General features: G+C 37.5%; 1 protein-coding gene across 1 annotated transcript; it reads left to right on the top strand.

The window, feature by feature from the left end:
- Positions 1–73: 73 nt before the first annotated feature.
- Positions 74–26274, top strand: RRH (retinal pigment epithelium-derived rhodopsin homolog). The gene is made up of 7 exons (XM_073804983.1): positions 74–9681; positions 14698–14888; positions 16413–16512; positions 17051–17204; positions 18130–18298; positions 22312–22490; positions 23790–26274. The coding sequence occupies exons 1-7, from the start codon at positions 9576–9578 to the stop codon at positions 23902–23904; spliced, it is 1014 nt and encodes a 337-aa protein (XP_073661084.1). The 5' UTR covers positions 74–9575; the 3' UTR covers positions 23905–26274.
- The last annotated feature ends 1712 nt before the right edge of the window (positions 26275–27986 follow it).

Here is a 27986-nt window from a genome sequence, read left to right as displayed (position 1 = left end):
TAGAAAAAAAGGTGTTTGCATATATAACTGATCTTTTAAAAAAATAGGCTAGTAGAGCAGTACTTCAACATTCTCTATAAATTAACACTCCCTTTCAAAATGTTTGCCTTTTGTATATGAGAACATCAACACACTTTATTGTATTTTCCCTTTTGTGTGTTAGTACATAAATCAAAGTTAGGCAGCTTCTCTAGTTGTAATTAGTAATTGATTAGAAAATTTTAGTATTGGTTATGAATCTGTTAAAGATGGAACAGCTCTGTTCAAGTTGAGAACTAGAAGTTGATGACATTTCTTAAGAAATGTTTAATTTTTCTCATTCAACATAGATGGAATGTTGAAAGTTTTACTGAATGTTTTTATTTTCCTTTTTTTAAGGGACTCAAGGTTTAAGATGTTACTGACCATAAATAAATATTTGATTGCCTGCTACACGTTCAGATTCCTGGGTAGGGACATTACAAATGAAATTGGTTTTGGTCCTCACTGCTATTGTAGTATCAAGACATAACCATGATAGCAAGTTAGAATACTGTGATATAGGATAATTTTCCCTGCCACTGATTTTCTCCCCTCACATGTGTCCATTCTCAGAAGGAATGGGGTTGCCATATCTTTTAAGTTTTCTAGCATGTTTTACCTAATACTGCCTAAATAAGTGTTTTGGGTTTTACGTAACTTTTTTGATTAATGGAATTGCAGCAGGATGAATAAATATGTAAGCCATAAGTATATATGATGAACAAATATGCTGAAAATTTTTCACAGGAAGAAGCGGTTATGCTTTTAAAACTTGGGAAAAGAGACTGTTTGATTTAGAATACTTGGGTTGAAACTTTCAGTGAGAGTTAGGGCCAGGGCTTTTACTCTTGGTCTGTAAAAGACATAGCAAGCAATTATTTGTCCTTGGTATTGTCCCAAGGACAAATAATAGTGCAAATTCCTACGCTTTTTTTAACATTTAAAAAGTCTAAACTGGCTGATGGTCGGTAGACAAATCACTTGAGATTTCACCTTTTACCTTAGGTATATCTTTTGGTCATTAGCTATCTTTAAACTCTATTTTTCTCTTTTCTTCCTTATAGTAGTTCTTGCTGGGTTTCCTTTGGGGCATTTAGTTTTTTTTTTTTTTGGCCATACTGCGTGGCATGTGGGATCTTAGTTCCCTGACCAGGGATTGAACCCATGCCCCCTGGACAGCCAGGGAAGTTCCCAGGGTATTTGGTTTTGAATTGAGTTCATATGTTTAGGGAGCCTAACATTAATGCATTTGGTACTGTGGTATCACTGAGCTCCACTGTAAAAGAAAATTTGATGATTATTCAGATGTTAAATCTTTTGAGTTGTTAACCAAATAACATTCTGACTGCTTGCATCATGCTAAAATGTACTTGTTACCATAGCACTGAAAAGATTTAGTGGAATACAAGCAATATTTCCTGGCATTCCTGAAAATTTGGGAGGAGTTATGATAGGAGGACTGACTTCAAGCCAGTTAAAGTTTATGAAATTGAAGAATCGTGACCTGTGTAAATTTGACATGCTTATATTTCTTAGTATTCTAAGCCTCATCCCAATATAGCTTTTCCATGTCACTCGTGAAGGAAGCATTAAAAAGTACGTTGGATGCATCTACCACACTCATAATCTGTAAAACTTGTAGCTACAGCAAATAGCTGGCCATTTTTGGAATTATTTTTTCTTCAGTTCTTTTTTTTTTATTTCTGAATTTTATTCATTTTTTATACAGCAGGTTCTTATTAGTTATCTATTTCATACATATTAGTGTATATATGTCAATCCCAATCTCCCAATTCATCCCACCACCCCGACCCCCACTGCCACTTTCCCCACTTGGTGTCCATATGTTTTTTCTCTACATCTGTGTCTCTATTTCTGCCCTGCAAACCAGTTGATCTGTACCATTTTTCTAGGTTCCACATATATGCGTTAATATACGATATTTATTTTTCTAACTTCACTCTGTATGACAGTCTCTAGATCCATCCACGTCTTTACAAATGACCCAATTTTGTTCCTTTTTATGGCTGAGTAATATTCCATTGTATATATGTACCACATCTTCTTTATCCATTTGTCTGTCGATGGGCATTTAGGTTGCTTCCATGACCTGGCTATTGTAAATAGTGCTGCAGTGAATATTGGGGTGCATGTGTCTTTTTGAATTACGGTTTTCTCTGGGTATATGTCCAGTAGTGGGATTGCTGGGTCATATGGTAATTATATTTTTAATTTTTTAAGGAACCTCCGTACTGTTCTCATAGTGGCTGTATCATTTTACATTCCCACCAACAGTGCGAGAAAGGGGGTTCCCTTTTCTCCACACCTCTCCAGCATTTGTTGTCTGTGATTTTCTAATGATGCCCATTCTAACTGGTGTGAGATGATACCTCATTGTAGTTTTGATTTGCATTTCTCTAATAATTAGTGATGTTGAGCAGCTTTTCATGTGCTTCTTGGCCATCTGTATGTCTTCTTTGGAGAAATGTCTACCTAGGTCTTCTGCCCATTTTTGGATTGGGTTGTTTGTTTCTTTAATATTGAGCTCCATGAGCTGTTTATATATTTTGGAGATTAATCCTTTAATGTCCGTTGATTCGTTTGCAAATATTTTCTCCCATTCTGTGGGTTGTCTTTTCGTCTTGCTTGTAGATTCCTTTGCTTTGCAAAAGCCTTTAAGTTTCATTAGATCCCATTTGTTTATTTTTGTTTTTATTTACATTACTCTAGGAGGTGGATCAAAAAAGAACTTGCTGTGATTTATGTCGGAGTGTTCTTCCTATGTTTTCCTCTAAGAGTTTTGTAGTGTCCGGTCTTACATGTAGGTCTCTAATCCATTTTGAGTTTATTTTTGTGTATGGTGTTGGCGAGTGTTCTAATTTCATTCTTTTACACATAGCTGTCCAGTTTTCCCAGCACCACTTATTGAAGAGACTGTCTTTTCTCCATTGTATATCCTTGCCTCCTTTGTCATAGATTAGTTGACCATAGGTGTGTGGGTTTATCTCAGGTTTCTGTCCTGTTCCGTTGATCTATATTTCTGTTTTTGTGCCGGTACCATATTGTCTTTTTTTTTTTTTTAACATCTTTATTGGGGTATAATTGCTTTACAGTGGTGTGTTAGTTTCTGCTTTATAACAAAGTGACTCAGTTATACATATCTATATGTTCCCATATCTCTTCCCTACCATATTGTCTTGATTACTGTAGCTTTGTAATACAGTCTGAAGTCAGGGACTCTGATTCCTCCAGCTCCGTTTTTTTCCCTCAGGACTGCTTTGGCTATTTGGGGTCTTGTGTGTCTCCATACAAATTTTAAGATTTTTTTGTTCTAGTTCTGTAAAAAAACACGCTGTTGGTAATTTGATAGGGATTGCATTGAATCTGTAGATTGCTTTGAGTAGTATAGTCATCTTCACAGTATTGATTCTTCCAATCCAAGAACATGGTATATCTCTCCATCTGTTGGTATCATCTCTAATTTCTTTCATCAGTGTCTTACAGTTTTCTGCATAGAGGTATTTTGTCTCCCTAGGTAGGTTTATTCCTAGGTATTTTATTCTTTTTGTTGCAATGGTAAATGGGAGTGTTTCCATAATTTCTCTTTCAGATTTTTCATCATTAGTGTATAGGAATGCAAGAGATTTCTGTGTATTAATCTTGTATCTTGCAACTTTACCAGATGCATTGATTAGCTCTAGTAGTTTTCTGGTGGAATCTTTAGGATTCTCTATGTATAGTATCATGTCATCTGCAAACAGTGACAGTTTCACTTCTTCTTTTCCAATTTGTATTTCTTTTATTTCTTTTTCTTCTCTGATTGCCATGGCTAGGACTTCCAAAACTATGTTGAACAGTAGTGGCGAGAGTAGACATACTTGTCTTGTTCCTGATCTTAGAGGAAATGCTTTCAGTTTTTCACCATTGAGAATGATGTTTGCTGTGGGTTTATTGTATATGGCTTTTATTATGTTGAGGTAGGTTCCCTCTATGCCCACTATCTGGAGAGTTTTTATCATAACTGGGTGTTGAATTTCGTCAAAAGCTTTTTCTGTATCTATTGAGATGATCATGTGGTTTTTCTTCAATTTGTTAATATGGTGTATAATTGATACACCATATTGATTTGCATATATTGAAGAATCCTTGCATCCGTGGGATAAATCCCACTTGATCATGGTGTATGATCCTTTTTTTTTTTTTTTTTTTTTTTTTGGTACATGGGCCTCTCCCATTGCGGAGCACAGGCTCCGGATGTGCAGGCTCGGCAGCCATGGCTCACGGGCCCAGCCACTCCACGGCATGTGGGATCTTCCTGGACCAGGGCACGAACCCGTGTCCCTTGCATCAGCAGGCGGACTCTCAACTGCTGCGCCACCAGGGAAGCCTGTGTGATCCTTTTAATGTGTTGTTGGATTCTGTTTGCTTGTATTTTGTTGAGGATTTTTGCATCTGTGTTCATCAGTGATAATTGGTCTGTAATTTTCCTTTTTAGTAGTATCTTTGTCTGGTTTTGGTATCAGGGAGATGGTGGCCTCATAGAATGAGTTTGGGAGTGTTCCGTCCTCTGCAATTTTTTGGAAGAGTTTGAGAAGGATGGGTGTTAGCTCTTCTCTAAATGTTTGATAGAATTTGCCTGTGAAGCTATCTGGTCCTGGACTTTTGTTTGTTGGAAGATTTTAAATCACAATTTCAATTTCAGTGCTTGTTACTGGTCTGTTCATATTTTCTACTTCTTCCTGGTTCAGACTTGGAAGGTTATACCTTTCTAAGAATTTGTCCATTTCTTCCAGATTGTCCATTTTATTGGCATAGAGTTGCTTGTAGTAGTCTCTTAGGATGCTTTGTATTTCTGCGGTGTCTGTGGTAACTTCTTCTTTTCCATTTCTAATTTTATTGATTTGAGTCCTTTCCCGCTTTTTCTTGATGAGTCTGGCTAATGGTTTATCAATTTTGTTTATCTTCTTAAAAGAACCAGCTTTTAGTTTTATTGATCTTTGCTATTGTTTTCTTTGTTTCTATTTCATTTATTTCTGCTCTGATCTTTATGATTTCTTTCCTTCTAACTTTGGGTTTTGTTTCTTCTTCTTTCTCTAGTTCCTTTAGGCATAAGGTTAGATTGTTTATTTGAGATTTTTCTTGTTTCTTGAGGTAGGCTTGTATTGCTGTAAACTTCCCTCTTAGAACGGCTTTTGCTGCATCCCATAGGTTTTGGATCGTCGTGTTTTCGTTGTAATCTGTGTCTAGGTGTTTTTTGATTTCCTCTTTGATTTCTTCAGTGATCTCTTGGTTATTTAGTAGCCTATTGTTTAGCCTCCATGTGTTAGTGTTTTTTACATTTTTTCCCCCGTTATTGATTTCTAATCTCATAGTATTGTGGTCGGAAAAGATACTTGATATGATTTCAGTTTTCTTAAATTTACCGAGGCTTGATTTGTGACCCAAGCTGTGATCTCTCCTGGAGAATGTTCCGTGTGCACTTGAGAAGAAAGTGTAATCTGCTGTTTTCAGATGGAATGTCCTATAAATATCAATTAAATCTCTCTGGTCTGTTGTGTCATTTAAAGCTTCTGTTTCCGTATTTATTTTCATTTTGGATGATTTGTCTGTTGGTGTAAGTGAGGTGTTAAAGTCCCCCACTATTATTGTGTTACTGTCAATTTCCTCTTTTATAGCTGTTAGCAGTTGCCTTATGTATTGAGGTGCTCCTACGTTGGGTGCATATATATTTATAATTGTTATATGTTCTTCTTGGATTGATCCCTTGATCATTATGCAGTGGCCTTCCTTGTCTCTTGTAACATTCTTTATTTTAAAGTCTATTTTAGCTGACATGAGTATTGCTACTGCAGCTTTCTTTTGATTTCCATTTGCATGGAGTATCTTTTTGCATTGCCTCACTTTCAGTCTGTATGTGTCTCTAGGTCTGAAATGGGTCTCTTGAAGACAGCATATATATGGGTCTTGTTTTTGTATCCATTCAGCAAGCCTGTGTCTTTTGGTTGGAGCATTTAATCCATTCACGTTTAAGGTAATTATCAATATGTATGTTCCTATAACCGTTTTCTTAATTGTTATGGGTTTGTTTTGTAGGTCCTTTTCTTCTCTTGTGTTTCCCACTTAGAGAATTTCCTTTAGCATTTGTAGAGCTGCTTTGTTGCTGCTGAATTCTCTTAGCTTTTGCTTGTCTGTAAAACTTTTGATTTCTCTGTTGAATCTGAATGAGATCCTTGATGGGTAGAGTAATCTTGATTGTAGGTTCTTCCCTTTCATCACTTTAAATATATCATGCCACTCCCTTCTGGCTTATAGAGTGTCCTCTGAGAAATCAGCTGTTAACCTTATGGGAGTTCCCTTGTATGTTGTTTGTCGTTTTTCCCTTGTTGCTTTCAGTAGTTTTTCTTTGTTTTTGTCAATTTGATTACTATGTGTCTTGGTGTGTTTCTCCTGTATGGGACTCTGCACTTCCTGGACTTGGGTGGCTATTTCCTCTCCTGTGTTAGGGAATTTTTCAACTATAATCTCTTCAAATATTTTCTCGGGTCCTTTCTCTCTCTCCTTCTTCTGGGACCCCTATAATGCGAATGTTGTTGTGGTTAATCTTGTCCCAGAGGTCTCTTAGGCTGTCTTCATTTCTTCTCATTCCTTTTTCTTTATTCTGTGCTGTGGCAGTGAATTCCACTATTCTGTCTTCCAGGTCACTTATCTGTTGTTTTTTTACTCAGTTATTCTGCTATTGATTCCTTCTAGTGTATTTTTCATTTTAGTTTTTGTATTGTTCATCTTTGTTTGTTCTTTAATTCTTCTAGGTGTTTGTTCTTTAAATCTTCTAGGTCGTTGTTAAACATTTCTTCCATCTTCTTGATCTTTGCCTCCATTCTTTTTCTGAGGTCCTGGATCACCTTCACTATCATTATTCTGAATTCTTTTTCTGGAAGGTTGCCTATCTCCATTTATTTGTTTTTCTGGGGTTTTATCTTGTTCCTTCATCTGGTACAAATTCCTCTGCCTTTTCATTTTGTCTGTCTTTCTGTGAATGTGGTTTTCCTTCCACAGGCTGCAGGATTGTAGTTCTTCTTGCTTCTGCTCTCTGCCCTCTGGTGGATGAGGCTACTTAAGAGGCTTGTGCAAGCTTCCTGATGGTAGGGATTGGTGGTGGGTAGAGCTGGGTGTTGCTCTGGTGTGCAGAGCTCAGGAAAACTTTAATCTGCTTCTCTGCTGATGAGTGGGGTGGGTTCCCTCCCTGTTGGTTGTTTGGCCTGAGGCGACCCAGCACTGGAACCTACCCTGCTCTTTGGTGGGGCTAATGGCGGACTCTGGGAGGGCTCACGCCAAGGAGTACTTCCAGAACTTCAGCTGCCAGTGTCCTTGTCCCCACGGTGAGCCACAGCCACCCCCGCCTCTGCAGGAAACCCTCCAACACTAGCAGGTAGGTCTGGTTCAGTCTCCCCTGGGGTCACTGCTCCTTCCCTTGGGTCCCGATGTGCACATTGTTTTGTGTGTGCCCTTCCAAGAGTGGAGTCTCTGTTTCCCCCAGTCCTGTCGGAGTCCTGCAATCAAATCCTGGTAGCCTTCAGAGCATGATTCTCTTGGAATTTCTCCTCCCGTTGCCGGACCCCCAGGTTGGGAAGCCTGACGTGGGGCTCTGAACCTTCACTCCAGTGGGTGGACTTCTGTGGTATAAGTGTTCCCCAGTTTGTGAGTCACCCACCCAGCAGTTATGGGATTTGATTTGATTGTGATTGTGCCCCTCCTACCGTCTCACTGCGGCTTCTCCTTTGTATTTGGATGTGGGGTATCTTTTTTGATGAGTTCCAGTGTCTTCCTGTCAATGATTGTTCAGCAGTTAGTTGTGATTCCAGTGCTCTCACAAGAGGGTGTGAGCGCACATCCTTCTACTCCGCCATCTTGAACCAATCTCACCTCTTCAGTTCTTATAAATAGAAAAAATTATTTCTGTAAAGTTTAAATGGGTACTGAAACTAACTAGGCATAATCCATTACAGAAAAGGAAGGGAGTATGAACCAAAGTAAACTCAAAAAATTTTGAGTGAATGGTGAATGCAAAAAAAGAAAAAAAAAAGAAAAGAGACTTAAAACCTAACAACCCATAGATTTTTAACAGGGAGAGGTCATCTTACGTACTATGTTCATTGCTTTAGGGTCATTTGAAAATATTTTGATATTGGAATACTAAAGAGATTCACTTTCCTAGTATAGATACACTTACGAATATTTCATTACGTTTATAAAAATTTGAGTACTAGTAGCTATGGGATCTGGGACAGATCGACCAACCTGATTTCAACTTCTTCAGTTTATGTATGTGTATAACTGAGAATTGAGGCAAAAGGATTATCCAGTCCCTTCTTGCTGTGCCATTCTAAGATTTATAAAATTAAATTAAGTGGGTAAATATAGCCCTCTAGTGGTTCTGTTATATGCTTACACTGTTAACTTTGGTGCATCTAGCATTTCTGTAAAGTTACTGATTTTTAGAAATTCAGTATTGAGAAGAGTAAGATTTTTATATTGCATGGCATAAAGAATATGAGGAAAAAAGGTATAGGGATATATTATTCTAACAATAAATGTTCATATTAGATTGTCACCCACTTATGTTACCCACTTTTGGAGTTATAACAATATAATCCAGAATATTAGAATTGCCCAGTACTTTACAAGATGAATTATTGAATCTAGATACTTTGCTGGTGCATGCTATGATTATTACCAGATTAACTACTTGTGCATATCAAAGTGTAGGGTAAATGAACTGAGGTGAATTGTAAGGTAGATCATGCTATATTCATGCTTTATTGACCTGGAATTTATGGTATGGCTTTCGGGGAAAACAAATTACAGAATGATTTTATATATACATAGCTCCCCATTTTTTGAAAAGAATGAAAAAAAAAGTGGAAGAAACCTCAAACAGTTGTATAAATACATGTTTCTGTAAGCAAAGAAAAGCAGAATATACACCGAACAATATTATTACCATTAGGGGAGTAAAATTTGGAAGCATGGGGGAGATTACTTCTTTACTTAACTCTAATGATTTAAATTGTTATGGAAAAAACAAAAGGAATTGAAATGGAAAACTTGAAAGGGTCAAACAGAAAACAGGGACCTTAATCTGAATAGTTTTAGAGCAGTAAGTCTGGCTCTTAATTTTGAAACTGATTTCCCGCAGAAATCAGTTAGGTCAGGTCCTGATCTGATTTTCTGAGTTTGTTTATTGTTTAAATGGGATGTGTGCACTTGATAATCTCCTTGGATATAAAGCTGATGCCCTAATTGGTTAAAATGTGTGTTGCTTGTTATTTCTCTTTATTTTGCTAATAAGCTTTTCCCTTGTTCTGGGAATTAAAAATCCTTTCCTCTTTAGCCCAATTAAATTTGTTAAGGGAGGGCCTCTATGAAAAGGCCCTTCTTTGAGGTCTTTAAGTGGAAATGATTGGTTCTGAAAATTCTTCCCTAGGTGGCTTTTGAAACATTTCATAGATATTGAAGGCCCATTATGAAGGCTATCTTGATATCTTCCCTCCAAAATGCTAAGGAATAATTTAGGGAACAGTTCAGACTCTAAGAATGAAGACGGCTCGACCTTTTCACAGACTGAACACAATATTGTTGCAGCTTACTTGATTACGGCAGGTATGGATGTTTATTCCATTAATAGTTATTTTGTTTTTGAATAAGTGAAGAAAAGCAGAGGTTTTCAGCATAAGGTAGTAGAAAAAGCATGGGTTCAGAGATAATGTTTCAAGTTCTATATTGTTGGCCAACCTTGAGAAGTCACTTATCCTTTCTCAGTTGGGGTGCTCATGTGATAAATAAGGTTGATAATACTTGCTCTACTTCCTGGCTGTAAAGATCAAAAAGAGAATGTAGGTGAAAATAAATGGAAACATTGTTAATGGTGGTTAATATAACAAGTTATTTTGAATTTTGATAGGCAGTGAGAGCCGTGAAATGGGGCTGAGAAAAGTTTTTTATAAAATGAGTAATTATCCATATGTTTGGTTATTACATTGTCAAATTAAGTTTTTATTGGGGAATAGTGTGCACCATGGCAAAGATGTATTTTTATAGCATTTACTATTCTCATACATACTTTCTGTAATTTTGTCCTTGGTGGTGGAATCTAGTTAAGATCGAAAGATCCTGGAAAGAAAATTAAAGTCGTAAAAAGAGAGAGCAGAGTGTATTGTCACTGAGGACAGAGTTTGTAAATTGAGCTCATTTTCGAATGCTGTATTGGAAAACTGAGCTTTGGTTTTCATTTTTTAGTATCTTTGTAACAGTGAGCAAGTTTTTTGTTCTTCCATTTTCATATCTGTAAAATGGGGATAAGAATAAGCTACTGTCACAATGGTTTTGAAGAGTAAAATTAAATAATGCACAAATATACCTAAGTGATATATACAGTATATGTTGGACAAATGTTTCTTTCTTCCCACATACACACACTCATTGATGCATATATTGCATTAAGATAAAGACTTGTTGGCTGAAAAAAAGGAATGGGGAAATTGACAATAGAAGTTCTCTGATTACCTTTTTTATGTATAGGTTGAATTGTGGTATTAATTTTATGCTTAGCAGTCACTTCATTTTCAACTTTATGCTTAGTAATGAGTTTTAGAAGTAACTGTTTATTATTTTTTGGATTGACTTATGAAAATTTTCAAATATATTCAAAAGTAGAGTAAAAACATAACAAATCCTACTGTACCCAGTTTATTCTTTATAATTGCTTAGTTTCCCCATAATTCAGAGTATTACTTCTGTGGTAGAAAATGTGGTTCTTCAGCCAACTTTTTCATTTGAATACCTCTGTATGATAAGCACTGGATAAGTTCTGTTTTCTTTTTGAATTTTTTTTTGATGTTGCAACAGAAAGGAGAAAACAATATGCTACTTAAAGAGATAAGCTCCTTATCACAATTACATAGAAGTACTTTGTATACAAACTTTTGGTTTAGTTAGTTTTTGGTAGATGACCAAGAAAAGCTATCTTTTTTGATCTGGTTACAAAAGAAGCATGCAAAGAAATTTTCCTGTTAAGAAAATATTCTTGCTGGTTCTTACCCCTGTAACAGTAATAGTAATAGTAATAGTAATCTTACTATGATGACAATGATGACTTCTACTAGAATTACTATTACTACTGCTACTACTACTCCAACCACCACCACCACCACTACTACTACTGCTACCACTACTAATGTTATTATTGGAATACTTGGTATGTACCAAGCACTGTTCTAAATATTTACATGTACAGAATAATTCATCCTTATGCTAATTCAGTAAGCAAATTTTATTTTCCCTGTTTACAGATAAAGAGTCTAAATAACTTTCCCAACACACACATCTACTAAGTAGCTACGCCAGGATTTGAACTCAGGTATTTTGACTCTAGAACCGTCAGGTATAATCACAAGGATCAGTTTTATCAATACTATGAGTACGTGTTGTTTGTTTGTGTTTTTAGTAGATGAACTGAAGGGAGCATATCTAACTTCTTTATGCTTTTGTTCAAACGTTTATTGTTCTTTGGGCCCCCCAATCTTTCCCTTTAACAAAACTCACTTAAATGTCCAAATCGAAACCAAAACCGTGAGGAAAAGAATTTAGTCAAAGCATTTATTTCATTTGTTACTTTTACCAAGAGCCTATTTAGATTTTTCATTTTAAATTTAATTTTTAATTTAACATTTCTCTCAGATTGTAGCTCTTAAAAATGTTACCAACTTGAGCACTCTCCCTTTCTCCAGTTGCTCCAATGCTGGGGAGCAAGAGGGCATGGTAATTAAGGATCTGAAATAGATTCATTACGGGTGACCTGTAGGATGAAGCGTGAGAGGTACTAGGCTGAGAGGATGGCTGTGTACCAGCTAATGAAAGACCTAAGCCGTAAAGGCGATAGGGGAATCACTGAATGACATGATCCAATTTGTATTTTAGAAATGTGCTGTAGTGGTAGCTAAGAGACCAGGTAGGTGGCCCCTGTGTGATTAAGATTTAAAAGACTCTGAGGAGGAAGTAGTAGCATTGGAGATAGACACATTCAAGAGCTAGAAGTTAGAATTGATGGTTGGATGTGGAGACTGGGGGAGAAGGTGAGGGAGCATCAAAGATGACATCTAGGTTTCTCTTTTGGGCCACTGGATAGATGGTGAAGCTATTCATCAAGATGGGAGCACATCTGGGGAAGAACATGTTTGGGTCAAGAGAGAAAATCTCTGGGTTCCGTTTGAGAGAAGTCCCGTAAAAAGCTGCGCACATGAGTTTGAATTTTATGAGACTGATCTGGAAAGTAACAGCATATAGCCTTGGATCTGTGTGAAATCACTGAGTGTATATTGAACGTGAAAAGAAAGAAGGTCCAGGACAGAAACTTGGACAATGCATATATTTAATAAGGTAGAGATGAAGAAAGAAAGGCCAGGAAGAGGATTAAGAAGGATCTGCCAAAGAGATTGGAGGAGAGCCACAGAAGCCAAGGGGAAATTAACTGAACATAGACCTAACTACTAAATGATCTATTGTCTACTCATTAGAAAACACCTACAGATCGGAAATAAAGTAGAGTGCTTGAGACAGCTGCAGAGAAAATAGAAAAAGGGCTAAATTTACCTCATTCTCCCTGTTATATCTAAAACCGCCCCCAGAGCACAATTACTTTATTCTGGTTGCATATTTGGTAGGCAACAATTTACTGCACTGTGTTTTTATCTGACTTAAAAATCATCAAATCTGTAACTAGCCCAGAAAGACTCTTCAATTCACTAAACTTTTTGGAGCTACAATACTAGATGCAAAAATATTGAGCCAAAGAATCATCAAATTTGATATCATTGTGCCTTAATTATGCTTGCAGGAATAATAGACCTTAAGCAATATGAGTTTTAGTTGTCCGTTTATTAAATAAATCTGCTATATATCATATATACAACATAGAAATGATTAGAAGCCTAAAATCTACACAGGAAGACTAGGCATATATGAATTAAGTAATATAGCATCACATAAGGTAAAGTATAATATAAACAAGTACTTTGAGAATTTAGAGAAGAGAGGATACTATGCAGAGGACAAGTCTTTGGGGCAGAATTGGCCTTGAACAGAATTTTGAAGGGTAGCATTTGGAAAGGTAGAGGAAAGGAGTAGGGTGTTCCAAGTGGGAGAAATGAAAGTCGAAATTTACCACAAGCCTGGTGCATTTGATAAATAATTAGATGGAGGGCTTGTTTGACAAGTGTGAAAATTTGCTTAGAGAGGGTAAAAACAGATTGAGGCAAAGAGCCTGGAATACCAGGCTGGGACATGTGGACTTTATCACGCAGACGTTGGGGTGTGTTGGAGGTTTTGAGAAGAGCCTTGGTTAATTCTATGTTGTAGAAAGTTTATTGTGCCAGCAGCATGCAGGAGGAAAGAACAGGAATCTAGAAGATTAGTATAACAGGATTTTGAATGGAAGTTTTGACCAAGGTGCCAAGATATAATAGAAGTTCTTCCTTAGCTGATACATTTGGGTGTTGGTGCTTGGAAACCTTCCCTCTCTCTGGCAATAGCTGGAGCTGATCACCAGAGTTCTCTTCATGATGGTGAACACCACTCTATGCTTTTTGTTTCTTACCCTTCCTTTTCCCCCTAGGAATCTGGTAATAGCTCTAGCCTCTCTCAGCTGTTAGAACCTAATATGGCCCACATCTGGCTTATGGGAAATGTGTGCATCCTTTGTTGCATGTAGGGAGTGTTAAACAGGCTGACATGCACATCCAGTCCACTCAACAATATTTCTTGTAAATGAAAACACTGGCATTCAGATTAAGAATTTCAGTCATCAGTCTACCTGAATCTCCAATTCTGGGGCACCGACAACATTGAGTTTCTGGACCTGCAGGTCTAGAAGTCAGATCCCAGGCTGTGGAGACTTGACTAGGGTGATATGGCCTGTGAGGCTTCTCAGTGGACCTGAAAGCCAGTCCGACTTCCTCTCTGGATAGCCAAACCTTGCAGTGTGCATTCTTCTATAGGTGTGTGTGTGTGTGTGTGTGTGTAATAAAGAATTTAGATTTGAACATGTTGAGTTTCAAGTGATATTGAAACAGTCATATGATCTTACATACTGTAGATGCTTAATAAATGTTTAATGGCAATGAATTGTATGAAAAGGGATGCGGGACTGGAGCATATTTCAGGGATGGAAAGTGACAGAAGCACTGTTAGGATAGAATGATAGCTGAGGCTTGAGAAACTATAGAGAAAGGAGAGCCTCAGGCTTCAGGAAGGAGGATGAGAAAATTAAGCTGCCAAAGGAGATTGTATGATCATATGTATATCCTAAAAATCAGTGGTGGTGGTATCATGACATGCAAGGGAATAACATCAAGGACAGAGTGATCAATAGTGATGACATTAACACTAGTCTTTAGTGCTGGTTTAGGCAACTTGTAGATTCTTTGTGCTTTAATTTTTATATTTCTGTTTTACAAAAGGGCTGTGAAGATATTACAACTAGCTTGAAGAATAGCTGAAGCTCTTCAAATAAACGAACCAAAATGGATTTGCTATATTTTTGAAGGAGCTTAAATATTTAATTTGATTCTTTTACACATTCAAATTAAACAAAATGTGTGATTTTTTGGTTTATGTTCTCAGGTATGATAAGTGTTCTCAGCAACATAATAGTTCTGGGCATCTTCATTAAGTACAAGGAGCTTCGGACACCCACAAATGCAATTATCATTAACTTGGCTGTTACTGATATAGGGGTCAGTAGCATTGGCTACCCCATGTCTGCTGCTTCAGATCTGCATGGAAGTTGGAAGTTTGGATATGCAGGATGTCAGGTATTGGAGATCTTTAGAATCAAAGCAAAATAAAGTAGATTAAGAAAATGTACATTTAAATGTCTTTAAAAAATCCCAAGGGTTTCAATCAAATAAGATTATGTAGGATAATAGATATGGTGCTCTTAATAAAAATGGCTTCAGGAGTGACTGGGAAATATATTCCTTAATAAGAGAAATGAAATCAGTCGCCATCATTATATTTTCAAAATTTCCCCAACTCAAAGGAAAAAACTAAACTAACACAAAATTAGTAGTCAACTAGAGAAGAAAAGTGAACATTTGCATATTCAAATAAAAACTTGCATATTACAAATTCAAAAAGAAATACTCTGCTTTCATTTGAAACAATAAAATAATGACTGTGTCATAATATCTAAGTAATGTAGTTAAACAACATGTTGCTGATTTTTTTCTATGGAAAGTTCTCCAAGAGAATTGCTGGTGAATATATCTACGGTGATTTTTACTGACAAGAAAATAAATTAATATTAATTTGCATTAATGACTTTTGGCCTGATTTTTTAGAACAGTTAGCTATTTTAAGCTCTAAAACTATAGAGAATAAAATGAAAAGAGTAGAGAGTAGGGAATACCCATGTGTGCACCAACCAGTTTTGTCAAACCTTAATGTTTTGCAATATGTGCTTCAGGTTGTTTGGGGTTTTTTAAATTTTTTTCTTTTTTTCTTTGGCTGCCCCGTGTGGCTTGGCTTGTGGGATCTTAGTTCCCCGACCAGGGATGGAACCCAGGGCCCATCAGTGAAAGCACCAAGTCCTAACCACTGGACTGCCAGAGAATTCCCTGTTTCCAATTTTTTTAAACCACAAACAAGGCTTCAATAAATTGTTCTCATACATGTCTTTTTCTGCAATGTGTGAGAGTTTAGATACATTACTAGGAAAGGAATGGTTTGGTTGTAGATAATGTTTATCTTCAGTTTTATCAGATGTGGACAGATTTCTCTCCAAAATGGTTGTGCCAGTTGCTAGAACTTCTGTTACTCCACATTTTCTCCAACACTTGGGGTTGTCAGACTTGGAATTTGTAGCATTTTGATGGATATAAAATAGTATCTTATAATTTGCATTTCTTTCAAGACTTAATGTGATTGTACATCTTATGTCATAAACATGCAGGTTTCCTCTTGTGTTAATAGCCCATTTTTCTGTTTGTCTTTTCAGCCTGTTGAATTGTCTATCTTCTGAGTAGCAGTCTTTTGTTGGTTATATGCATTGCACTTAATTTATGGTTTGTTTTTGACTCCACAGAGTATGTATAGAAGTTTTACTTTAAGCCTTAACATTTTTTAAAAAGTTTATTTTAATTAATGAAGTCTCAAAACATTTTCTATAAATGCCTTTATTAAACCACTTATAATTTGACAATAGATGATATATTTTAAAATTAGTAAAATAAAAAACTCTCAGTGTATTTAAAATATATTTTAGCAATGGGATAAAAGTGTAAATGTCTCTTGGGAGGATGTGTAGAATGGTGCAATCTTCCAATTTTAATCTTCAGATTTATGCTGGATTGAATATCTTTTTTGGAATGGCAAGTATTGGATTGCTCACAGTTGTGGCTGTGGATCGATACCTGACCATCTGCTGTCCTGGTGCAGGTACAGCACTTTTCTCAGCTTTCTCAGTGAACCCATTTTTGCCTAAGTACTGCTCGATACACATTCACTTCAAAATGTAAATGTATGGCTTGCAACACGGTCAGTCATATTTCTCTGATAATCCTTGACTGAAAGTTTCAGTGATTTTCTATTATACCTAGAATAAAACCCAAATTTCATAACACAGCCTCCAAGGTCCCATGCATTCTGGCCCTGGGCTACCTTTCCAGTGTGTTCTGGGGTCCTCTCACTTTGGGGTACTAGCCAAACCCTTTCCCACTTTGGGGTCTTTGTAAATGCTATTTCCCTAGTGTTTCTCCATTTCTATCCTCTGACTGATCATTTTATCATTCAGGTTTCAGCTTAAATGTCATTTTTTTTTTCAGAATGTGAATTCATGTAGATAGGCTTTGTGTGAACTAAAGTGCTCTGTGAAGAATCTATTTGATGACAACTTTGAATAATCAGTTAAAACAAAATGAAGATATGAATCACATCATTGGGAAATGACTTTGATGTTCCATATGTTTGTTAATAGGAAGAAGAATGACCACCAACACTTACATCAGCATGATTCTGGGGGCCTGGTTCAATGGCCTCTTTTGGGCTTTGATGCCTATTGTTGGGTGGGCTAGTTATGCCCCAGATCCTACTGGGGCCACCTGTACCATAAACTGGCGGAAAAATGATGTGTAAGAGACATGTTTACACTTTATAATCAAATGCTTCTAGTGTAGACATTTTCTCACCATTTCAAATTTAAGGTCAGATCAAATGTTTCTCATGCAGAGATGACAAAGAACTTCCTTGGTATAGATGATATGATTACAGCAGAGATGAATTGAGAAAAGTGAATTATGCTTATTTTCAAGGAAAGGCCATCCAGCTCCCCTTGTCCCCTGCTCTGTTCCTTCCTCTATCTTCTGGCAGCAAAGGCAAAACAGAGAATCCTTCCAATGTCCGCACCTTAGAGGTAGGACCTGACGGGGAAAAGGAGTGTTAGTGGAGCTAGACAGTGTGCAGATCTGGCAAAAGTCCAGCCTTTCTTTTCTAGATGATCTGGTAATAAAGCATCTCCTGAGAATTATGCAGCAAAAGCACAGTCACTGCAAGGATTTGCTTGCTCATCAGTGATGCTTTCCTATATTTACCAGGGAAAAGGGGGTAATTTAGTTTATTAAAGGAAATGAAAGATTATGAAGAAAAGCAAATAGAAAATTTCTAACTCTCAAACTAAATCTAAAACTTTTTAGATTTAGTGCAAGGTCAAAAAATAAATATTTTAGGCTTTATAGGCAAGACTGTCTCCATTGCAACTATTCAACTCTGCCTGTGATAGCAGCCCTAGACTGTATGTGATGAATGTGGTTCCAATAAAATTTTATTTACAAAGACAGGCAACAGGCTGGATTTGGCCCACAGGTCATAGTTTGCCAACCCCTAGTCCAAATGAACTCAAAGTCAAATGCACTTCCTAAGCTATTTAATAATATAATGACTGCTGGACAGTGCCAGTATTATTTCTGATAATTATCCTGTTTCCCTTACTCTATTTAGTATATTAAATAAGTAGTGATTTAATGTCATGATTTAATTATTTCCTTTTCTTACTTTCAGATCTTTTGTTTCTTACACCATGATGGTTGTTGCAATAAATTTTATTGTGCCCTTGATAATGATGTTTTACTGCTATTACCATGTCACTCGATCCATTAAACATCATGCTACTAGTAACTGCACTGAGTATCTCAACAGAGATTGGTCAGATCAGGTAGATGTAACAAAGGTAAGACATTAAAATCCTTAAAAAGGTTTTGTAATCAAGCTTTTACATGGACACGGTTCCTTGGCCCCTGCAGTCACCTCTCCCCAACTCCCGATTCTCACTCTCTGGCTCTTTTTTCTGGTGTTGGCCTCCGTATTTCTAAATGATGTGCTTATCTGCTGTTTTGGGTTATTTTTTTATTTTTTAAATAAATTTATTTATTTATTTATTTTTGGCTGCGTTGGGTCTTTGTTGCTGCACGTGGGCTTTCTCTAGTTGTGGCGAGCAGGGGCTACTCTTCATTGCGTTGCACGGGCTCCTTATTGCAGTGGCTTCTCTTGTTGCGAGGCATGAGCTCTAGGCGTGCGGGCTCAGTAGTTGCGGCGCACGGGCTTAGTTGCTCCATGGCATGTGGGATCTTCCCGGACCAGGGCTCGAACCCGTGTCCCCTGCATTGGCAGACGGATTCTTAACCACTGCGCCACCAGGGGAGCCCTGTTTTCGGTATTTTTCTTTGCTGTTACTTCTTGATTTCCTACTATAGACAAAGAAAATTTTTCTTATACCACCAACCTTTCCTACTCCTCCCCACCAGCGTTTATCTCTCATCTTATCAGTAAAATGTTAATATTTGGTTAGATGAAGAGCCAATTTTACATTATTGTGATTATCTAAATTTTATTTATTGAAAATCTCTGTAAGACTCTGATTTATATTTCTTTTTTTATACAACTTTTTCCCCTTTGGAGTTAACAATTCATTCCTTTCTCTTTCTCTTCCTCTGTTCATCTCTCTCGCCTTCTCTTCTCTCCCTCTCTCTCTCTCTCTCTCTGTAGCTTTGTTTGCTGACTCTTCTGTGTACCTGTCACTAATTCATCTCTAAACTCTCCACCAGAGGCTTCAGTCTCCTCTTAGTATTTTCAGATACATCAGAGACTAGGTCGACTTTATCCTTTTCTTGGCGCTACCCTCCTGACACCCGCCAGATCTCTTGCCCTAGTCTACACTGGCTGTTCTTTAGGATGACTACCTAGGAAGCCAGCATCCCCACATCTCCTTTGTCACCAGCTGGGAATGCCTTTGACCTATCTCATAGGTCAGATCACCCGTTTTCTGAATTGTATGTCTTCCCTTTTTTTTTTTTGGTTAACTCCTTCACATTTGGTGTAACACATTCTCTAATAGAGTCTTGAGAAGGTCACAAGGAAGTCAAATGTTTAAGATTTTGCATGCCTGAAAATGTCTTAATTCTACGATTATGTTTGACCGATTGTTTGCTTGGTACAGAGTTCTAAGTAGAAAAATGACTTTCAAAGAATTTCGAAGACATTACTCTATGTAGTCTCTCGGCTTCAGGTGTCACTATTGAGAAGGCTGACAGCATTCCAGTGATCTGCGTTCTCTCTGGAAGCTTGTGATTTTCTCTGTGTCTCCAGTTTTCTGAAATGTCACGCCGATACGCCTTGGTGTGGCTCTTCATTCACCCACGTGCTGGGTACTGGGTGAATGCTTTCTATGTCGAGACTCAGGTCTTCCCTTCTGGGAGTTTCCTTGTATTATTTCTCTGGTGAGTTTCACCTCCCATTTTGTTTTCTCTGTTCTCTTTTTCTGGAACTCTTTTTATTTGAGTATTTAATCTCCTGGATTTGTCTTTTAATTTTCTTAAATATTCTCTCCTGCATTATTTCTGTTTTTTGTTTTGTTTTTATTTATTTATTTTTGGCTGTGTTGGGTCTTCATTGCTAAGCGTGGGCTTTCTCTAGTTGCGGTGAGCAGGGGTTACTCTTTGTTGTGGTGTGCGGGCTTCTCATTGCAGTGGCTTCTCTTGTTGCGGAGCACGGGCTCTAGGTGTGCGGGCTTCAGTAGTTGTGGTGCACGGGCTAAGTTGCTCTGCAGTATGTGGGATCTTCCCAGAGCAGGGCTCGAACCCATGTCCTGTGCATTGGCAGGCGGATTCTTAACCACTGCACCACCAGGGAAGTCCCCTGTTTGTTTGTTTTTGTTTCTACTTTCTTCTTTTTAAAAAATTTTTTTTTGATGTGGACCATTTTTGAAGTCTTTATTGAATTTGTTACAATATTCCTTCTGTTTTATGTTTTGCTTTTTTGGCCGGGAGGCCTGTGGGATCTTAGCTCACCAAATAGCGATCGAACCCACACCCCCTGCATTAGAAGGCGAAGTCTTAACCACTGGACCGCCAGGGAAGTCCCTGTTTCTACTTTCTGAGAGATTTCCGCAACCATGTCCAGGACTGGGATTGGGTGAGGAGAGTGAGGCTCAAGCCTGGGGTGCAAAATTTAAGCAGGTGCCAAAAAGCTCAGTAATCAAAAAATCAAGTAGTTAGTGCAGTATTTTAAAAGATCAAAATTTATGGAGAAAATCCACATTGAACAAAATATAAAATATTAAATAAAGACAGGACCTGACCCTGCACTTGCACAGTTCACCTTATTTACCTCACCCTTACCCTGGCTGCCCATACATTTCAACCTTCCTGTTGCATTTTTAAAATTCTGCTTTCACTTTTGTAGATGAGATGGAAGCATTATTTTATACTCTGTACTTCTTTTTGATAGTGTCCTCTTCTTGTTTAATGCATGTGTATCTTCTCTCATTTCTGTGATGATATTGTGTATATATTTACATTTTCCTTCTGTTCATCACATATTTTTTTTCCCCCAAGTTCCTGCACTGTTTTGGTCTCTGCCTGTCAGTTTGCGTGTTTCCTCAATGTCTGGTGATCAGGGACTGTCCCTGCATATTTAAGAGTGATGCGCTAAAAAGTTGATTGTGAGCTCTTGCTGTGCTCTTTCACTGGGATATGTCTTTGGAGAGGGGGGTTTCTAATGATCTGTACCTCTGGATATTTTCTTCTGGGCTGGTCAGTTTCCAAGGCGAGAAGATTCTTTCGCCTTTCTGGGTAGGAGATAAAAGTCTGTGTACCCACATTCTCATGGCTCAGTGCAGGGAAGGGACAGCGTGCAGCCCCCCTCTTTTCAGGACAGTACGCCAGCTCTCAGCTGAGCCCGGTGTTCCCCAGTCTCAAGTTTCCCTGCTTTACCCTCTCTTACACTGACCCTTGGGGTTCTTCTCGGGAGAGGGGGCTGTTTCCTAGCTGAACAGAGAGGGGATTCAGAAGTCTAACTGCTTCTTTTTGCAGATTTTAATGAGTTTTTGTGTTTTAGGTTCCAAGTGCAGCCCCACATTCAGAACTGTCATCTCCAATTCCTGAGGCTTTCTGTAGTTCTGTGGAGTGGATTCACCTGTACCTGATTTTCCCTCATTCCTGGCTCTTTAAAATTAAAAAAAAATTTTTTTTAAATCATTCTCAAGTCTGATAAGTAATATGCCACTTGTCTAACGGTTATTAAATTTTAACTTTTACAGAGCTGTCTAATCTGTGGTTCTCAGACCTTATGTGTTTATGTCTTTTTAAACCTTTTCTATCTTTTTAGTGGGCAATCAGGAGGGAGCAATGTAATTATAATTTTTCATTCAAACAAAATATAAGGATAGCTCCTTTACAAAATTATCTGCACTGTACGTATTATATGTGATTTATTATATACCAAGCTCAAATGGCCTGTATGAGAATTCCCTGAACTCAATAGAGGACTTTTTTTTTTTCACATTGAGTTTAGAGAGTTAGAAAGTTGTTTTTTAGATTAGCAGATGAGAGTGAGGAAAAGAAAGCACAACACCAGCAGTCCCTAGCACAGTTACTCCAAGTGGGCCAGGAGTGGGTCCTTCTGCCTGTCATCCAGGCCAGCTTTTGTATTCTCCCCAGCTCACCAAAAGAAAGCCAGCATTCTTTACATTCGTGCACCAGTCTGTCCATTTCACAAGCTCTTGTTATAGATGACCTCAGGCACATTAGCAAAGTATGAGGGGAAAAATTCAGTTTTTCCTCTGTGTCTTCAAAAACATAAATTTATTCAAGTTCCAATCCAGATAATTTTTCATGCAGTTTAAGGTATATTAGTTATTTTGATATTTTAGATATTGGGTTTGGCGAATATTGATTTCTTTTACAGATGTCTGTGATAATGATACTCATGTTTCTGGTGGCATGGTCCCCTTATTCCATCGTGTGCTTATGGGCTTCTTTTGGTGACCCGAAGAAGATTCCTCCCTCAGTGGCCATCCTAGCTCCACTGTTTGCAAAATCTTCTACATTCTACAATCCCTGTATTTATGTGATTGCTAATAAAAAGTAAGTTATGTCTAAAATGGTTCTCAACTAAAAAAAGTATACAGAAAGAATGTTAAAAAGGCAATGGATAATGTTCTAAAACTTTTGGGAAGGTAAGTGACAGAAACTCACTTCAGATGAATGTAAAAGTTATTTGGTTCATGCAACTTGAGAAGCATTTAGGACCTTAAATGTCTAGGGCTCCAGTTCTGTGACAGGCTCTTCCTACACAGAGGCGAGATAATCACGGGTAACTCAAGACCCAAGTTCCACAAGCTAAGCATCCCCAAATGTGAATTTCGTCTCACATGGCTTTCTGGCAGAAGTGGCCCTGGATGGTCAATGGTGAGCTCAGCTTGGATCACATGGTTACCCCATTTAAAATACATGGAATTGGTTTTGCAAAGAAGAGAGTAGTTCTATTACTGGAAAATGGACAAAGCAAGGCCAGTTGGACTCCCTAAGTGGGTAGCATAGTTGTATATTTACTAGGAGGAAGACATATCATTCAAATGCAAGGAAAAATTCAGTGCTAACATAAAGGGCTTCAGGAGTGTGTAGTCACTCAGAATAGTTGAGAATCTTCCCCTTCCCCCCTTTGTTGAGCCTCTGAGCAAGGATTTCTTTCCTGCCTCATCAGTGAAGCTTACACTGCTTCATTTCCTGTTACTGCTTAAAGATGTAACAGTAGATGAACCAATCTACAGTAGATTGGGATGAACCAATCTACTGTGCTTAAATATTTGACCAGAAAAATCTCAGTAGAGGTGAAGTAATTTGATCCTGGAATGCCAGTGCTGCTTCTATTACACTTACGTATTTATGCACGTTAGGAAAGCAACTTTAGCCACAGATATATGAAGAAACATAAAAACTTTTAAGAAGCAGACTGCATAAGAAGCATAAAGAACACATTTTAAATTCAGAGTCTCTTGGTAGTTCTTTAGGAAAGGTCAGGCATTCTCAAGCTCCTCTTAATTGAAACTGGCCTTTGCTCAGAAGAACAAATGCATGAAATACACATCCTTAGTTCAAGTAAATAATTCCTTGCAAATGACGTTAGATGCACCCTCTTAGACATAATTAGTGGTTTTTATTAAGTGTCTTCAATGTTAATAGTCAGTGGTGCACAAGTGGTCTTTAACTGTGTCATACGCTTGATACATTGACCAAGGGTCTCAACAGCAGATGTTAAAGCTGGAAGCAGAAATTTATCTGGAGATGCCAGTTGGTAGTAGTGGCATCATAGCCATGTTTGAGAGTACTCTAAAAGTGCCAGGTCCTCATGGGTAATGCCAGATTTTCCCTTTTTTATTGTAGGTTCCGGAGGGCAATGCTTGCCATGTTCAAATGTCAGACTCATCAAGCAATGCCCATGGAGAGTATCTTACCAATGGATGTACCCCAAAACCCACTGACTTCTGGAAAAGTCTGAAATAAGAGGAAAGCACACATTATCAAAACATTTGCTTTTTTTTTTAATGATTTAATTTCACTTAAAATCTGAGCCCATTTCAATCAAATGCAGACATAGAGGATTGTCCTAATAGACTGTAGATTTCTCACGTGTAGTTTATAAGTTCTTCTGTTGGTGCACTGGCCACTGTAGGGAATGTTTCATTGTTTCCTTATATGTAAACTTATTGCTTATCTCCTTTGGTGAATAGAGGCACATGAGATTAAGGCCTCTTCTCTTTCTCCCTATCATGGCATGTATTACGCTGTACCTGGTACCTTGCCTGGTCCCTCCGTTAGATCAGAAACAACTGCTATTTTAATATTAGAATAAATTATTAATAATAAGTAATAGTCTTTAATAAATAATTACTGAAATGAGTTGTTGGATGTTCCCAGCTAGAATGGAAAACATTTTTAGCACTTCACAATTTAAAAAATTTAATGCAATTATTTATTAAGTCTATTTAATAAAAATGATCAAATGAATATTAAACACTATTGCTTTTAAATCACATCAGTCAATGCACATATATATTTTATATAGCAGTTTATAATCTGTGTATACTATTATGTGTTCTGCATTTTTAATTACTGTTTTCATGTGTATTATTTCCATATATTTGGCACTAGAATTAAGTTTAATCAGAGTGAGGGTTTTTGTATGTTTGTGTTTTTTTCCTATCTTTTGTTTTATTGATGAAAAAATTAATAGTCAGTGTAAGAAAGAAATGGAAAATTTTACTTGACCCAACCTCAAGATTATATTCCAAGAACAGTCTTTAAGAAAGCTCTGAGGACTGTTCCAAAGAGGTAAGGTGGGAGGCCAGTATATAGTGCAATCAAGTACACATCTCGGTAGAAGGTTACTGCTATAGCAAGGAATAGATATCTTAGTTAATGTTTTTAGTGCTTTTGTAAGTTTGGGAAGATGCAAAAAACTGGGCTTATAAAATTTTCTCCTGAAAATATCTAACTATGAGGGCTGGTTCAGCTAGTTTTCCCAGAGAACAAAGTGCCTCATCCTGATCTTTACCCTGAATTCCTTTCAGGGTGTATTGTAGGTCCGTGACTGCAGTGCCTAATGACTTGATTCTTGTAGAACTGGATAGTGGGCAATATCTTTATTTTATAATCCCCTCCTTTTTGGTCATGATTTTGACCAAGGTTTGAGAGGCATTTCGTGACCAATTTGTCCCACAGTGCTAGGAATGCTCATTCCCAGTTCAAGCGAGGATTTTGTTGATAGGCCACTCAGTGTGCTGTTACTGGACTAGGCCCTGTTAGCAGTAACCAAAGTCTCTGGACCGCCTGTCTTACTAGTCTGCTATGGTCCAGGAACTGATTCCTTCTTGTTGCCTCTTTCCATATCTAGAGTTACACTATTACAGTCATTGATCTTATTGTAGAACTATATATTTGGTCAATTGTTTTAAGTTGTCTAGTCATAATTATTTTTATCAGAGGTTCAGTCACACAGTTAGTAATGCAAGAAACAATAATCTTATAAAATAGGCTGAATAATGAAAGGATGCTTAACATCAGTAATCATTAGAGAAATGCAAATCAAAACTACAATGAGGTATCACCTCGCACCAGTCAGAATGGCCATCATCAAAATATATACAAACAATAAATGCTGGAGAGGGTGTGGAGAAAAGGGAACCCTCATGCACTGTTGGTGGGAATATTAATTGATACAGCCACTATGGAGAACCGTATGGAGGTTCCTTAAAAAACTAAAAATAGTGTGATGAATTGGGAGATTGGGATTGACATATATACACTAATATGTATAAAATGGATAACTAATAAGAACCTGCTGTATAAAATTCAAAAATTCAAAACAAAAACTAAAAATAGAACTACCATACGACCCAGCCATCCCACTACTGGGCATATACACTGAGAAAACCATAATTCAAAAAGAGTCATGTACCACAATGTTCATTGCAGCACTATTTACAATAGCTAGGACATGGAAGCAGCCTAAGTGTCCATCGACAGATGAATGGATAAAGAAGATGTGGCACATATATACAATGGAATATTACTCAGCCATAAAAAGAAACGAAATTGAGTTATTTGTAGTGAGGTGGATGGACCTAGAGTCTGTCATACAGAGTGAAGTAAGTCAGAAAGCGAAAAACAAATACCATATGCTAACACATATATATGGAATCTAAAAAAAAAAATAAGGTTCTGAAGAACGTAGGGGCAGGACAGGAATAAAGATGCAGACGTAGAGAATGGAATTGAGGACATGGGGAGGGGGAAGTGTAAGCTGGGACAAAGTGAGAGAGTGGCATGGACATATATCCACTACCAAACGTAAGGTAGATAGCTAGTGGGAAGCAGCCTCATAGCACAGGGAGATCAGCTCGGTGCTTTGTGACCACCTAGAGGGGTGGGATAGGGAGGGTGGGAAGGAGATGCAAGAGGGAAGGGATATGGGGATACAAGTATACGTATAGCTGATTCACTTTGTTATACAGCAGAAACTAGCACAACAATGTAAAGCAATTATACTCCAATAAAGATGGTAAAAAAATAGGCTGAATATAAGTAATATAGCTAGTAACATTAATAAGGTCATAAGTAAGTATTTAAGCTAAGAACTTCTACTAGGTGCCACCCAGTGTATCCCCAGGTCACCTGACCCAGTCTGTTCTGTACTAATCGTGGACCAATAGTGGACATTTAAATTGCTTCCAATTCTTAGGTTTATGGATGAACCACTGGGAATATTTTAGTACAAATACTTTTTTTTGGAGGGTGGGATTATTCTGTTTGAGTGTTTCCTCAGGCTAGAATTACTAGATAAAAATATAGAAACAGTATTATTGTTGCTACCTTGCTCTCTGGAAGGATTGAACTTATTTGCACTGCCACTGTCAGTGAATGAGTTCACTCTCCCCATCATATTCCTGCTAATAGTGCTGTATCAATTTTTTTAAACTATAAGCTATATATTATAACAAATTCATTTTATTTCATATTTCCTTAACTGCTAGTGAGGCTGTGTATCTTTGCATATTGTATTTTCTTATCTTTATTTTCTTTTATTTTAAAAATTTGTCTCTTTAGCACCTTTGGCTGCATATAAAGGAAAATAAGGGCATTAGTCCTATATATATACAACTGTCTCTGTATATTTGGAATTGTAAACTGCCCTAATAATCTCTTAATTTATTTCCCCATCCTCTGCCTTTCTCCACTGCAATCAATGCATCAAGTTTATAACTAGAATAACTTTTTAAAAATAAAGTTCCAATCTTCCAAATCTTCAGCTCAAAAAATCTTCAGTCACCTGCCAAGTAAGTATAAATCTGTCAGTTGGACCTTCATGACCCTCTTCAACATGGTCCCACAGAGACTTTTCAGGCTTTTGTCTTTCCCCTTGGCCAAATTAAATGTTTAGTGTTCCCAGAGAGCTCTGCGTGCCTTTGTGCCACTAGCTCTTTGCTCGTCCTATCCTCTGTAGCTGAGCCATTTACAGAGAAAGCACAATGAGGGTCTGAGCCCAAAGCCACAGAACCAGTATATGGCAGGGGCAATATATGTAATATTGTTTAGCAATTGTTTCAGAGTTCCAATTTGCGAAGCCTTGGACTCATTTCCAGCAATAATCAAGGGACAACTTTGCTTCAAGCATAAAGGACTTCAACATCGTAATTATATTTTAATACCACATTAGTCAATTAATTTGCGTATATGAAAAGACTGAGAAGACCCAGCTTTGGTTATGTATCTCCCTCTAACTTCTTAGTTATTAATTTCTGATGTTTTATCTTTAAGCAGTTTTTTAATACTCTTTAACATATTTTGCGTCTATGTAGATCATAACATTCATGAAATTAATAATTCGGAAACCATTTTGGTCATTTGGTGATCAGAGCTCTATCCACCTCTGCCATTCCTTTCTCCTCCCCTGCTTGCACATGCACTTAGGGACACTACCAATCAACTGTGTCTCCATGCTGGGAAACCTTGGGGTTGCTTTTAAATCCCGTCTTCTCCTTCATCCCTTCATCTAATCAGGCATTTTCCCCTCCTAGGCAT

This window comes from Tursiops truncatus, chromosome 5 (assembly GCF_011762595.2).
Source record: "Tursiops truncatus isolate mTurTru1 chromosome 5, mTurTru1.mat.Y, whole genome shotgun sequence".
NCBI classification, from domain to species: domain Eukaryota; kingdom Metazoa; phylum Chordata; class Mammalia; order Artiodactyla; family Delphinidae; genus Tursiops; species Tursiops truncatus.
This window is presented reverse-complemented; position numbering and strand designations above follow the sequence as displayed.